The sequence below is a fragment of the Thermobia domestica genome, chromosome 8, assembly GCF_964235325.1.
Source record: "Thermobia domestica chromosome 8, izTheDome1.hap1.1, whole genome shotgun sequence".
NCBI lineage: Eukaryota > Metazoa > Arthropoda > Insecta > Zygentoma > Lepismatidae > Thermobia > Thermobia domestica.
The window spans coordinates 71,293,310-71,309,183 of NC_137461.1; the positions used below are offsets into that span (position 1 = coordinate 71,293,310).

Consider the following 15,874-nt stretch of genomic DNA (forward strand, 5'->3'; position numbering starts at 1 on the left):
TTCAGTAGGCCTGGAAGCCCGAGGAAAATAGCATACGACAGGAGGAAAGACAGAAAATGTGCATGTGAGCGACGCGCATGCGTAGGTTCATCTTGTCAAAATAAGTCGAGAGAGCGCGCCAGAAGATTGCAGTGGAAATAATTGTGATAATTACAAGCAAACAATTTATATATAATGAAATACGTACTATTTTCTTATTAACAGGGGATGCCGGGCATACCGGCGTTCCCTTACGCAACGCCGCTGGTAAATTGAAAATTTATAAGTGTAATTAAAAATTTTTCGTTTGTTCTGTTAGTACTCATAAGCTGCAAGATCTCCTGCTGAATCTTAGGCCGTGATCAAAAGATACAAGCGCACATTCGAAGTATGCTTCTTTCCGGAACTGACGTCACCTAGTGTACGTCAAAAGGTCCAAGTTCACAAGTCTGTGAGTGCATAGTGTGTAGTGTGCGAGGATGTACACTACATTAGTACACTTGTGTACTTAAGATGGCAGTTTCTCGTAATAGGAACAACGATAATGTCAAAATGACTTAATAAAAGTTTAAAAGGCATATTTTTAATATTTTTGTTGAGGTGAATATTTTTTGTGAGCTTGATGAACATATAAATTAGTGATTTTATAAGTGCAATATAAAAAGTGTTACAAAAATGACAAAATTATTTATGTCATGTTCTCTGAGTATGCAATGGAATTTGTGTAAGTCGACAAACTTTTGAAACTGTAAGTTTATTTTACTTGATTGTAGTAATTTAATTGTTAAATTAAAGTGGAATGAATACGACCTCTTTGGTTACGGGCCTGAATTAAATGTAACGTATTGCAAAATTTGTTCGAATGCAATTTCTTTTCACGCAGTATATGCAAATAGAGTATAACTCGAAAGGATAACTGTAATCGAAATTGAAAGATTATTTGGATTATAATTAACACTTTTTTTATTTCTTTTTAGAATTCTCACTGTCAATCACGCAGCGCATACGTACGCTCGTTGTATTATAACAGTGTAACAATCATTATCAATACATTCTCTCGTATTAAATTTACATGGAGCGATATTTTTAAACATTTGGTAATAGTCCTAATACAAAGTAGAGTTTTGATTGTTAGTTACTTGTGTTCCGGGATGCGCCGACGGAGGTGGTCCGAGAGTCTGGATCCCCCAGAACTTTAAATTTTTAAGAAAATTAGCATCATTTCAGGGGACAAGTACACAAAATTATTTGGATTTTGTAGACTACTACGAAAAATCTTCAGACTCAAAAGAGAAATCTTGGGTGCGCCACTATTTGTGTTTACATTGTTACTCATTGCATGGTTTCGAACTTCTATGTTGCAAAGGGACATGAAAGCACTGAACTGTTTTATAGGCCTAAGGGACCCTGAAAAGAATTTTTCGGGGCAGCCTGGTTTTGAAGTTCCGACACTGGATCGAAGACAAATTAAATATCGGTTGATTCGCACATTTTTGCCATTTGTGGTGTATTAAACAAGTTCAGCTAAAATTAATACAGAATTATTTGAGATAAACTATATCTCAAGAACGATGAAACAGACTACCTTCGATAGCCTTTGAAAATAACATACTCAATGAAATGGATACTAATGCAATAATAAGAGATTTTGTCAAATTCAAAGCCAGAACAGTGTTTTTATAACATGAATATTCAGTGACAAAGAAAACGAGAAATTAAGCTAATTACCATATTCGTATCACTAGAAAATACAGGGTGAGTCAAAAGTCCTTGGACACCTGCATAAGTTTGATAATCGACGGGAAAAGTAAAAAGTGATGATGGGAGCATAGGTTTGATGAGGGGCCGCAACTTTTGGAGTGTGTGTCATTCATGGCGGCCATCTTGAAATCCGCCATGTTGAATTCAAGTCATTTTTTTTAATGGGAAGGGGGAGTATGACACATCAAATAACACTAGCTTGAGGTCAGGAATTTAGTGGTGTAATTTTTTCTATCTTGTACAGTTTAGAAGTTATTAATGTTCAAAAGTGGGAAATTACCTTGATACTGACCCAGTTCTCTCTTTGTTCCACGTGATCTAAAATGGGTCTGACACGTGAACAGAAGATTGAAATCATCCTTATATCAGGGGGACGCAGCTACCGAACAATAGCAGCTGACTACAACAGACGGCACCCAGACAGAGAACCGGTATCGAACAGCACGGTGGCTCACGTGAACACCAAAATCCGGGAGACGGGCTGTGTTCAAGATAGGGCACTTGAGGGCGACCAGAGACTGCCACCAATGAGGAAACTGCAACGGCGGTTGTTGCGTTGTTTGTGAAAAGTCCTAAACGAAGCACCCGTCGTGTGTCCCTAGCATGTGCAATAAGCCAATCCTCCGTTGTTCGGATATTGCACGCCAATCAGTGGCATCCTTACAAGCTGCATATGCAACATAAACTGAACAAGAATGACCCTGATCGCCGGTTGGAGTTCTGCATGTGGGCTACTGAACAACACGAACTGGATCCTGCATTTGCCTGTTCAGCGACGAGGCGTATTTCACTTTGAACGGGGAGGTTAATCGACATAATTGTCGATATTGGTGTGACGCAAATCCGAACTGGGTTGACCCGAGTCGAGAACATAGTCCAACGAAGGTGATGGTGTGGTGTGGCATATGGGACATCCGCATCATTGGGCCATTTTTCATTTACAACACCTTAACTGCACCACAGTATCTGATGCTGCTGCTGGACCTTGTGTTCCCTGCCACACTGAACGCTGACGGCATTTTCCCATCTTATTTTCAGCACGATGGAGCCCCTCCACACTATGGACTTGGTGTCCGTGAATGGTTGGATGAACAACTGCCAGGGAAGTGGATTGGTCGCCATTGTCCCTTGGAATGGCCGCCCAGATCCCCTGACTTAACGCCCCTTGATTTTTATCTATGAGGACATCTTAAGCAGATAATGTATGCTGAGACATTCCGTGATTTGAGACACCTGGAGGAACGCATCCAACAAGCCTGTGACCAAATTTCAGGAAACATTCTCCTCCGTGTGGAGTCAGAGTGGTTGCGGCGACTACAGTTGTGCATTGCACGGGATGGACAACACGTAGAACATGTGTTGTAGCGTCAGTGTCAAGGTAATTTCCACCTTTGAACATTAATAACTTCTAAACTGTACAAGATAAAAAAAAAAAAAAAAAAAAAAAAACAAATTACACAACTAAATTCCTGAGCTCAAGCTAGTGTTATTTGATGTTTCATACACCCCATTCCCATTTAAAAAATGGACTTGAATCCAAAATGGCGGATTTCGAGATGGCGGCCATGAATGACATACACTCCAAAAGTTGCGGCCCCTCATCAAACCTCTGTTCCCATCATCAGTTTTTACTTTTCCTGCCGATTTTCAAACTTTTGCAGGTGTCCACGGACTTTTGACTCACCCTGTGCTATGTAAATATGCTTTTAATGAAGCATAAGAAACATACCTCTTTGTCAAAATGAAACCTGTGTTAATGTTAAGCTCATGAGTTTTATTTTGTTCCGAATTTTATGTTCCAATTGTACTTGTCACAACATATCTTTAGTATATACAAATGGTGATCAGAAAAATGGAAACACCTGTAGTTGGCAACACGTCAGATGTATGGGTTGGCAGTGGTGTCGTGGCGCCCGCAGCGCCGGACCGCTGGTGGTGGTGTGTTAGGCCGGTCTCCATACTACGACAGGCGCAGTAGAACAGCAGTGTCCAGTGGCTGCAGCAGACGGAGGTAGTGTAAAATGGGAGACCTCTCAGATTTTCAAAGAGGGCAAATTGTTGGTGTGCGGTTATGTGGAGTGAGTGTGACGGCAGTGGCTACTGTGTTAGGTGTGTCGCGTGGGACAGTGTCAAAGGTGATGACGGTCTACACAACACATGGGAAAACCACATCGGGGAAGCGGAACAGTGGACGGAAGAAAATCATGAGTGACAGTTCACGCCGGGTATTAAAGCACATTGTCACACAGAACCGTCGTGCCACTGCGGAGCAAGTGACGGAGGAACTTAATCAGCACCTCCCCCACCCTGTTTCGACAATCACAGTTCGCCGCGAATTACATGACATGAACTTACGGGGTCGTGTTACACGGGCCAAACCGCTCATCAGGGACCATAACGCTTTCACACGCCGTAAATGGTGCCGCGACCATGCAACTTGGACCGTTGAGGACTGGAAACGTGTGATATGGTCGGATGAGTCATCCTTCACCCTATTCCCAACCACGGGCCGTGTTTATGTGTGGAGAACGCCCAAAGAAACTTATGATCTGTAGTGTCTCCGCCCAACTGTGAAACATGGCGGCGGCTCGGTGATGCTGTGGGCCGCCATATCATGGTTTTCATTGGGTCCTGTGGTCACACTTAGCGGACGAATCACTGCCAACGATTATGTCGCAATTTTAGGAGACAACTTGCATCCTATGGTCCGGATGTTGTTCCCGGACAATGACGCTATCTTCCAGGATGATAATGCACCCATTCACACAGCTGGCGTTGTTGCAGCGTGGTTTGAGGAACATCGGGATGAAGTTCAACACCTCCCCTGGCCCGCCCAATCCCCAGATCTCAACATAATTGAACATCTGTGGTCCGTCTTGGAAACACGACTCCGGCGACGATTTCCACCTCCATCCTCTCTCACAGAACTGGCCGATGTCCTGCACGAGGAATGGTGTAAAATTCCACTTGTTACCATTCACGACCTCTATGCCTCCATCCCACGTCACATCAAGGCTGTTCTGAAGGCGAAAGGTGGCCCGACACCATATTAATCTGGTAAGTTGCAATTTCCTTCAGGCGTTTCCATTTTTCTGATCACCATCTGTATATCTTAGTTGTGTCTTGTGTTTATTTAATAAAAATGCTGTTAATTATTAAAATTGGAACTTTGTTCAGTATTCATCCACAGTCAACTAGTTATAATTTCATCATTTTTCGTTAATGTTCACAGGGAGACTACATATATTTAAGAAATTTGCAACTGTAACAATTATTTGAAGAATTTTTATCCATTAAAATTTTCTGTTTTTCTATTATCACTTAGGTGGGGGCGCCTAAATATTATTTGCTTACACTTAAGAAGTATCTAGAACCGGCCCTTTTCCTCCATCATGAAAGGCCAACTCTCGTCCATATCGTTAGTTTATAACCCCTCAACAGGATTTCTAAAAGCATGTTCCCAATTGGGAACATTGACAGGTAAACGGTTAATGCAAGTAAATATATATATATATATTTGTTTGTAGATTTAGTCTTGCGACGTTTTGGTGGCATCACCTAAACTACCCAATTTTTCCCAAATCAAATAATTGAGAAGGCTTTTGATATGACATTTAGGAGCTCTCCTTCTGCCGGTAGTAGCACACAAACTTTGGATTGGGTACTGCTGGTCTAGTAGCATATACATATTTAGTTTGGTTGCAATATGTTCACGTTAAGGAGTCAATTAATATAACTACAAGACAATACGAATAATCTACATGGAAATTATTCACGGTATAGTTAGATTCTTTCTTTATCATAATTTGTAAGCAGTTTCAAAGTACTTGCAATGTACAGTAAATAAAATGGTTTTAAGCGAAATTTTCAAAATGCGCGTTTTACCCTAATATTGGGGCAATATGCATATATACGGTAAATAAATGCATGTGTATGACTGAGAATATTTATAAATAAACTAATATATAATTACAATATTTAATTGTAATCACAAACATCAATGTGTGGGTGTCATAGCGTAAGTATTTATACATAGATAATTTTAAAAAATCATACCTATACACACTAATATTGATATGATAATGAGACTATTATCTAGAAATACATGATTTTTTGTTTCGAAAATAATTGGAAAATTGTCATATAGTTACATGAAAATTTAATTTACGTTAGTTCACATGTGTTATAAAAATACTTATCTATGTCAGAAACACAGATGTTGAAACAATGTCAAGTGTGTTCATGATAGAAGTCGACATATTATTCTTAGTTTGCACGTACATAGCGTATTTAACATGTGCTGCAAACAAAACATTTTCTTTCTTTTTTTTTTTTTAACATCTTGCATCATATTCTTCATGGCTTTTTTCACACATCTAACTTAGTCACTTAAATGAGAAGAGTCTAGGTCGAACTAGTAGGCATGGTGAACACCACAATAGTTGTTTGGGTCAGTCAAGCACGACTGGAATGGTCTTTAACGGCGCAAACTTGAAAATCGTCATATTCTTGGGATAATTTGCCCATTTGCATTTTCCCGTATATGGATGTGTACATTTTAATCCAAAACAGACAAAAAAATTGTGTTTGGCAACACTGACCCAGTGCTCTTAACAGTGTCATGGGAACTGCAGCAGTGGCCCCGTGTAGCCTAGTCGCTAACGCTCTCGCCTTCGGTACGAGCGGTCCCGGTTTCGATTCCCGCTGGGAGCACTCGGTCGAAAAAGTGTAAAACGCTTTTTCAGGTCAGCCACCCTGAATGAGGTTTTCCTGGGTTTTCCTCATTCATACCAGGCAAATGCTGGGGTGGTACCTAACTTATAGGTCCCAGGCCGCTTCCTTTCTTTCCCCATCCATTCTTCCTTCTCTTTCCCCGGATAGTGTGCTCGCCTAGGGACTCATCCCTCAAACGTGACGGGCTAAATGGCCATAGATGCCGATAGCCCAGAAATCTAAATCCTAAATCCTAAATGGGAACTGCAGCACATTACACACCAGGCTTGATACTTGATATCCATGCCTATGGATGTGATAAATGATCATTTGTACATATCTAACCTTTTCATCAAATCCTTCTGAAATACAAAAACGGTATTTTTTGTTCTATTTATCATCACAATTTGATTTCTTCTGTGCAATTGCTTCTCTACTAAGCATTTTCTCATAACATACTCAACATATTGACGAATGTTGCCAATTAAGGATTAAACATAGTGCTGCGCATTTTTTCCCATATGCACATATTGTCCCAAATTACAATATACCCTAGATGACAATGGGCCGAATTATTACTTCTCGCCTATTCTTTAGTCTATATAGTATAATCTTTCAGAAGATTACCTTTTCGTGTTGGTTTCTCACGCTGTCCTCTAAAACAACAGTTCAAGATTATTAAGGCAAGTCTGGAGGATTGTGTTGGAGCTAGTTTCTTTTATTTATTCATAAGTTGAGTGCCTCAAAACTAATATGTTATCCATTTTATTGCAGCGTAAATACTTTTGAATGCACAAAACTATTATCGTTATAGCTGAGATTATCACTACTATACATTAAATAACTGCGCAAATCCATTTTAGGGCTGAGATCACCATATAAAACATTAAATAATTGCAAATCTGAATTTAAAGATTAACACAATTAAGTAATGTGTTTCGCGCTCAAGTATGGTTTTGCGGAATTGAAAAGAAACACTGATGTCTTGACAAAAATGAGCTTTACAGTACTGTAAAATGTTTTGCATAATTTTTCGGTGTCTAAAATCAAGAAGTAGAAAATGTGTGAAAGAGCAGGTAATTTCTCAACGAGAAAGCTACGGAACTTAATATTCTAAAACAGTGGACAAACTTCACACTTAGAAATAAACTACATCAAAACATAAATCAGAACTGATTTTATTTCGAATGCACGCTTCAAGTGAAAACATTGTTTAAAGAAAAATATACATTTTTCACAAGTTGTATACACTTTAATTAACTTTCATAGAAATGGCTATATGTATATATATATTCTCTTGAAAATATGTGATTCAATCTCGTTTAATGTTCAATGAACATGGATCTGTAAAAGTATTAAATACTCTAACGAATCTTAAAACCAAGTAACAAGAAATGCAATAGACTCTGGATCTATTTAATTTAGAATATAACAAAAGTAATAACAAAAAGACTTGTTTTATTTTACATGGCTATACTGACATGATAATGACAATTTAGCCATTATTATTTACAATGGAAGAGTGATTAATTTACAAGCTCAGAATCTATTATTGTACATTTCATTTAATAAAAAAATAATAGATATAAAAACATTATTTTGAGCAGTAACTTTAAAATAAATACATCTGATGTATTTTAAAGATTTTTCACTATAGTGAAAAATTATATATATATATTAATAGGCCAATGTAATTATATAATGCACACATTGAGCATGTAAATATTTTGACTCAAGAACTAAATGGTTAAATAGTCAATTTTAAACCAAATTCTATTTAACAGAAAAAAATATAATATAATGAAGTTTGTATTGGGTTTTACACCGATAGTAGTAAGTACAAAAAATTCTTAACATTTTAAATTAAAGAATATCACAGTTTAAGCTGCCGATCTATAGATATAAAAAAGAGAATAAAAAGCATATTCAAAATTCGTGTTAGGCTTAACAACTCCCTTATTCATACATTATTTCTACATCTTCATCTATACCAAAGAAAAATCAACAAAAGTATTTTGTTATTTTCAGAAGAATGTTTCAGCAAAACATAATAATCCGTACTCTCGACTGCTAATCGCTTGGATAGAAAGTACATTCAAAGCTGTTACTTTTTCTTAATGTTTGAATCGATGTCGGGTAGAATAAAATATAAAATAAGCAGTCGAGTTGTGTACTGTACACTATATATATAGTGTGTCCACAAATTATCACTACATCTTCAAACATCCCCCCAAATAATTTTTGAAACTTTTCCATGAAGATAATCTACATTAAAAGAAAAAAATACTATTTCTGATCTAGTTGCTATTACGTCTATTTTACAAACGTGTGGTATATTTCTTCTCTGAATATTTATTTATATTGCGGAAATATATAGTATTACAGGTAGAATACCGCTAACTATTGGTTATTATTAAACAATTTAGTGTAATATTTCATTGGAGCTTCAGAATTGATGAATTTCTGAACGATTTATCTGTGAACCATATATTGCATGAACAAATTTCTTAGCTCTCGACATTACACGCTTGGACTTCTTCCTGTATAAAAATAGCATATACCAAACTGAAATAGGAGATAACAAAGGTAAAAAGGATCGAAAACTTAAGCTATAGTTGCAATTAATAAAGATATGTTAGGATGAACATATCTTTTGTACAACTTCATCTCTTATGTAACTAATAACGTTTTCATAAATCTGAATCTATGGTTTTTAAAAGGTTTTTATTTGATTTGATTTTAGCGTTCCGTTCAGCAGCGAAGCTATGTAAGACTTGGGCCTACAGTTTAATGTGGGATCCGAACCACACGAGCTTCTGCCGAGAATCGAATCCGGGTCTCTCACGCCAACGGTGTGTACGCTAACCGCTTGACAACGAGGGAGCTATCTATAGTTCTGTAAGAGCTTGAAGTCTTATTTGTATTTTTTTTTTCAATGTAGAGAGAACTGCATCAAAATATCTCAAAAAATGAAAAGCTATTTATCGAATTTTCGAAGTTATAATGATAATCTACGGACACTCATATAAAAGCCTTACGCACATTGATAACACTTGTAATTTTGTACATTTCACTGGAAAATTCAACCAAGCTCTGCAAGGACCGAATTAAGATCTTCTTGTAGGGCAATATAACTTTCTTTTTGCTTCTCCAGATCATCTTTTAATCTATCTATATTTGCCTTTAAAAGATAATTTCCCTTCTTAAGAGCGTTAAATGCATTTTCATGGCTTTTAATTCTGTCTTGTAACTTTTTCATCCTTAACTCATGTGGATTACTTGGATTATCTTCCTCGCTTTCACTCTCTGATTCTTCACTTTCTTCTTCTTCTTCCTCCTCTTCTTCTTCCTCACTTTCTTCGCTTTCCTCTTCTTCTTCCTCTTCTTCGTCTTCGTCCTTTTCTTCTTCATCATCTTCTTCAACGTCTTTAAATACGTTAGCCATTTTGTCAACTTCCTTCTGTAATACCTTGTGTTTCTTTCTTTCTTCTTTTAATGATTTCTGTAGTTTATTCATTTGTTCTTTCAGAGCCTTTCTCTCATTCTTTGCAATAGTTTCTTTATCCTTTACGGATTTCAATCTAGAGATCACCATTTTAAGTTCCCTTTCCATTCTCTTAGCTTGCAGTTCTTCTGCATTTTCCTCTTCGCTTTCAGATTCAGATTCTTCTTCTGATTCCTCTTCTTCATCCTCTTCTTCGTCTTCTTCCTCTTCTTCTTTTGCTTTCTTATTCAATTCTTTACGTGCAGGAGGTTGTTTGTTATTACTAAGGTTAGATTGTGAAGAATTATCTGCTTTCCTTTCTTGTAAATGCTTGAATTTCTTTTCCAGAACCATATTTTTATGCAAAGCATCTTCTAAGTTGGCCCTTGTTTTAACAAGTTCTTGACTAGATTCTTTGTATTTCTTTTCATAGTCGTCTGCAGTCTTTCTGGCAAGTTCAACTTGCCCCCTTAATGAATTTATTTCTTCTTCTACTAAATCTGTACATTTTGTGTTTGATTTGTTTCGCTGTTTCCCTTCAAGTTTTCCCTCCGGTTGTGTCAATCGACTTGGTGACTTAGCAAGTCCACGATTTGCAAGTTCTGCTTGTAGCTTTTCAATGTTTTTCTGACTTTTCTTCAGTTTTTCCAACTCTTCCTCTAAGCTAATTATCTTCACTTGAAGGCTTCTGTTCTCCTTTTCCAGATTTTCTTTGTTCTTCAACTCCAAGGCTAACATTTGTTTTGTTGATTGCAAATCATCTCGTAATGCGTCTATGTCATCCAGTTCATCTAATTCATCTGGTATTATTTCTTCCTCCTCTGCTTTCTGCAGTTGTTCTTCAATTGTTAGTTGCCTTCTAAAAGACTTAGACTTCTTTAAACCTGAAATAAATGCAGACAAAAGAATTTTATATATGTAAGAGTAAAGATTAAATGTTACATATTGTGCATGGAACTATATAAAATAGAATTCAGCTCTGTGTATTCCCATAATGAAATTATTTTCAACTAAATCGTAGAAATTCAACAGAAACGTAGTAAAACTCCAATTATCTGAACTCCAGTCATCCGGATCAGTGATACCTTGCCCTCTATTGCCTGTGACACCCCCTCTTTTTTTCTGATAAGCCCCTCCAAGTTAAGTAATGGCTACCTTTAAGGGTTATCAATGCATTTCTCTTCTTTAGTGTTAATATCTTCTCTCCGCAATCCATAATGAATAAAAAGCATTCTAATTATCCAATAAATTTTTCTCCTCGAATAAAGTACTGGAGAATATCTTGGAGCTTTTAGTAGAATTAACCAAATCTTTGTGATTCGAAAACCTAAAATAAAAATTACCAACCATGTTCACTACAAATGAATCACTACCATCCTCGGAATTCTTTAATCATGCCTAGGAGGAGAAGAGAGAGTATGAACTGTTTGCAACTAATTGCTCTTAGAATTAAATGGAAAAAACAAATTACTTTTAGATGAAAAAATAAATTAGGTTAAATATTTCCCCCTCCCCAAATTGTACATGATGCTGACAATGACAAATGGAAAATTTATGTTGGTCATCCAGTAGACCTACTTATTATAGGGGCTCCACTTAATCCTCAGTAATTCGCATAATACCAATGAATAGTTTCTACTATTCACAAAAGGGGAATATGAAATCACAATATTTCCACCTCGAATAATCATATTATTTTTATTAAATTTTCATATTCCCCTTAAATTTCATATTTTCATATTAAATTTTCATTGAATACTTCTGTCTCGCCATGCAGACTGTTGCTCCTACTGATTAACGGAAATTTCACAGTAAGTAGTTAACAGTGAATGGTTTATTATTATTTTAAAGAAAATTGACCAGGACTTGACAGTGCTTTGGAACCCAGAATTAGAAAAAAAAATATTCGAAGTGATTAATTTATACCTTCCCCCAAATCAAACTCTATCCTTCACGAATAATTATAATCACCTCCATTAGACAAGGTATGAAGTAATTGCAATGTATTAGGCTACTCTAAGTTTCAGATGAAATTGTAGACGAAAAATCAAATAGTTTAAATATTGTTTAAATATTATTAAACAATTAGTTTAAATATTTTTGTATCCCTCTGGAAACCTCTGATCTGGATATATATTAGGAAATAAAAAAGATAAAGACAAACTTAGGAAATGTGAATTCTATGTATTCGTTCGTAAAAGTATTATTTTCTTAAAGTTCTTATTTAAACCAGTTAAAATTTATATTTACTTGAAATTTTCTCTATGTAGTAAATTTGATCTTATTTTCAACTTGCATTAATTCTATATTTTTATTAAACAAAAACGATGTTATAATTTTTTAAAAATATTATATCTTATTTTTTTAATGACCTCCCATTGTCCGTGTTTCTGCATATTTGAATTGTGTCCAGAACTCATTAGTCCGGATAATTGAAGTTTCACTTTAGCTGTTTCTCGTAGAAAAGTTAGAGTATATTGGCATAAGAAACATAAGTATTAATGCGTTATTCTTAACATACTCAGGCTAACATCTACTATACCAGTTATATGTAAATCATTAAATCACAGAAATACCCTATTCCAAGCTGTGGCTGGAGTAGCCAATACCCTATTAAACCATAGACATGTGAGTTTATCGCCACAGTAGATACTAACCGAAATTATTTACTGAATGTAATTTCTGGTCTAATTAACTAGGTATAGAATCAGGGGTGCCCGAAGAAAATTTTCTAGGTGGGCCATCTCCATGGTTTCTACATTACGTTTGGTATTTCTGGTGCTTAATATACGTGATTTGCTATATTGCGTATACATTTTCGTGAGCCAGGGGGTTGCGGGCCCCACCCTGGCCCCCTTTGGGCGCCCATGCATAGAATAGTGTTCAACAGTAAACCTGACTTTTGTTTCTGTGTAAAAAAGTAAATATCAATAAAATTAGTTATATCCTGACAATAATTAAATTACATTAACCTGCCTTGTTCCCATTTTATATGTGAATCTCACCGAGTAGAGTTAAAAATATATGTTGTATCGATGTTTATTTTTTTTTAATGCTTGTGTTGTTTCAGCTCTGCAACAAAATCTTCCCCAAATTTTTCACTATAACAATGTATGTATTTATAAGCCTTGATCAATAATAAAATTTGTAACTATAACCAGAAAAACCAAGTGCTCATGGGTTTTCTCGGGGTTCTCCCGTTTCCTCCCACTTTCTTCATTGCACCATTTCACTCATTTCTCATTATCACCGTCTCCTTTAGCCTAACCGGCATACCAGTGGGACGTTAAACTTAAAGATTTCATTTCATTTTTTAGAAAAAAAACAAAATTTTTGTATGTTATTTCTATGTAATTCTAAGATAAATCTGTAAGAGGTGTATACAGGGTGGCCCATTTTAATCTTTTCACGAAAATATCTCGAAAACTTTTCAACATAAATGAACCGAACAAGAACTCAAATAGGAAATGCCATGGGGCATATTGAATGGTGTTATCGTGGTGCACCCAGAGACACTCTTCATGAGGGCCCAGGGCCAACTTCAAAATTTTAAATGAAAACAGGGGCTAGTGATACGTTGTTCGATAGATCTTTAAAAAGTACAAAGCTTTGTGGCAAAAAATCATATATTACCGTATTCAAAATGGCTGCGAAGACATGGTGCCTATATCAAATAAAACGTCCAGTACCATTAGTGAGAAAACGGTTGGAGATAAATGAACATAATAAAAAGTGAAACAGGAAAATGGTATGGGGTACGTCTAATGATGATGTTGTGTTGAGCCCAGGGCCGCCTTTTATGGGGGCCCAGGGCCCAACTTTGAAATTTTAAATGGAAACATGGGTCTAGTGATATTTCTTTAAACACTAAACAGCGTTGTGGCAAAACATTTTTCATATGGATCACCATTTTAAAATTGGCCGCCAAGGCATGGTTCCTATGTCAGATAAAACGTCCAATACCACTAATATGAAAACGATTGGAGATAAATGAACAGAATAAAACTCGTATAGGAAACCACAGAGGGTATTTATATACTCCACGGCTCGAGAGCGACGCAGCAGAGAAAAAGATGATTAAAATAAAAGTAACTTAATGCAAAGAGGGAAATCTAATTCCTAGAAAATTATCACTGCAACCTCCCTCCTCTGAAGTGGGAAGGAATGATGAAATTGCAAATAAGAACCTTAGTTTTTGGAAATTTAATCTAAGAAACAAAACTATCTGAAATGTGTTTTTATAAGAGACAGATGTCTCTGTAATGAGAAAAAGTGGGTAAAATTCGTGTTAAATGGTACCTTCCATTTTTATTGCGTACAATGATTTCATGCACAAATCAATCAACTGAAATGCAAAACAAAATTGGCGAACATTGCAAGTTTTGCAATGTGAAATAGGTATCACTCACCCCATGTTTTAATTTAAAATTTTGAATTTGGCTCTGGACCCCCCGGGGGTAGTGCGACAATACCATTCGATGTGCCCCATGACCTTTCCTATTTGAGTTTTTGTTCGGTCCATTTATCATATTAAAGGCACTGGACGTTTTATCTGATACAGGCCATTTTGGCGGCCATTTTGAATACTGTGACCGATAAGGAAAATCTTTTACCGCAGCGCTTTTTAGTTTTTAAAGGTCTATCGAACGAGGTATCACTCGCCCCATGTTTCCATTTAAAATTTTAAAGTTGGGCCTTGGGCTCTCATGAATGACGGCCCTGGAGGGCACCGCGACAATAGCATTCGATGTGCTTCATGGTCTTTTCTATTTGAGTTTTTGTTTGGTTCATTTATGTTCAACCGTTTCGATGTTAGTGATACTGGACGTTTTTATCTGATACAGGCAAGATGTCTTGGCGGCCATTTTGAATACGGTGACCGATATGAAAAATCTTTTAGCACTACGCTTTTTAGTTTTTAAAGATCTATCGAACGAGGTACCACTGAACCCACATTTCCTTTTAAAATTTTAAAGTTGGACCCTAGGTCCTCCTGAAGAGCGGCCCTGGGGGACACCGGGACAACACCATTCGATGTGCTCTATGGCATTTCCATTTTTAGATTTTGTTAGGTTCATTTATGTTAAACCGTTTTCGAGATATTTCCGTGGAAAGATTAAAATGGACCACCCAGTATGTTATTCATATGATACTATGGTATCAATCACATAAAATATTTAGAGGTGGGTGTCAATTAATACAACTAGATTACTTAGGGAAAATTCAGGAGCTTTTCGAGGATGTTTGTTGGGGGATAGAACATAAGATTTAACTTATTCAACTGATGTTTGGATGTAATATGTAGTGTTTGGTGTTTGTCCACCATAAAGTTCACTTGGCATGAATTGGAATCGAACCAAGGACTCCAAGCCTTAGTGTTGAGCGCTCTACCACGGAGCCACCGCAACCCAATAATCAGGGTTCGTCGCTACTGTAAATCAACCTACATTAGCAGCTTTCGAATAAATCTAGAAATGTTTGTATGTAAGCAATCACTTGACTCATAAAGAAGTGCAATAGGTTTAAACATGTATCCGCAAAAAAATACGAGTATCCAATATCGAGAATGAATGCCTTCGATCCATGTCTTAGATATACACTTCTGTGAACAACCTCTCGATTTCTAAACTATACTGTTAAAAAAAAAAAAAGAAAAGAAAAAGAAATACGAGAACCTGGGAGAAACAATTGAGAATTAAAGTTTAGTGGGAAAAAGTATTGGTAGCGAGACATAATAAAGTAGGCCCAATTCTAACTAAAATATTTCTGTATTGTTTCTGGTCTATTAATACTTTCAAAAGTTCCAATGATCAGATATCATGATCTTAAAAAAAAGCAATTAGATTTTTTGGGAACAATTTACCCAAGTGCAAACTACAACTTTGATCACCTGTAACCCGGAAACAAAAGCCTGCACATCCTAATATTTAATATGCC

General features: G+C 36.4%; 1 protein-coding gene and 1 long non-coding RNA gene across 3 annotated transcripts in view; one reads left to right on the forward strand and one right to left on the reverse strand.

The window, feature by feature from the left end:
- Positions 1-15,874, forward strand: part of LOC145692989 (uncharacterized) — a 28,489-nt gene that overhangs the window by 4,215 nt on the left and 8,400 nt on the right. The window lies entirely within an intron of this gene.
- Positions 7,625-15,874, reverse strand: part of LOC145692988 (uncharacterized) — a 59,854-nt gene continuing 51,604 nt past the window's right edge. For both annotated transcript variants that reach the window (XM_081768616.1, XM_081768618.1), the window contains one exon: positions 7,625-10,821. In XM_081768616.1, coding sequence (XP_081624742.1) covers positions 9,536-10,821 — 1,286 coding nt within the window. In that variant the 3' untranslated portion in view covers positions 7,625-9,535. The remainder of the gene's footprint in view (positions 10,822-15,874) is intronic.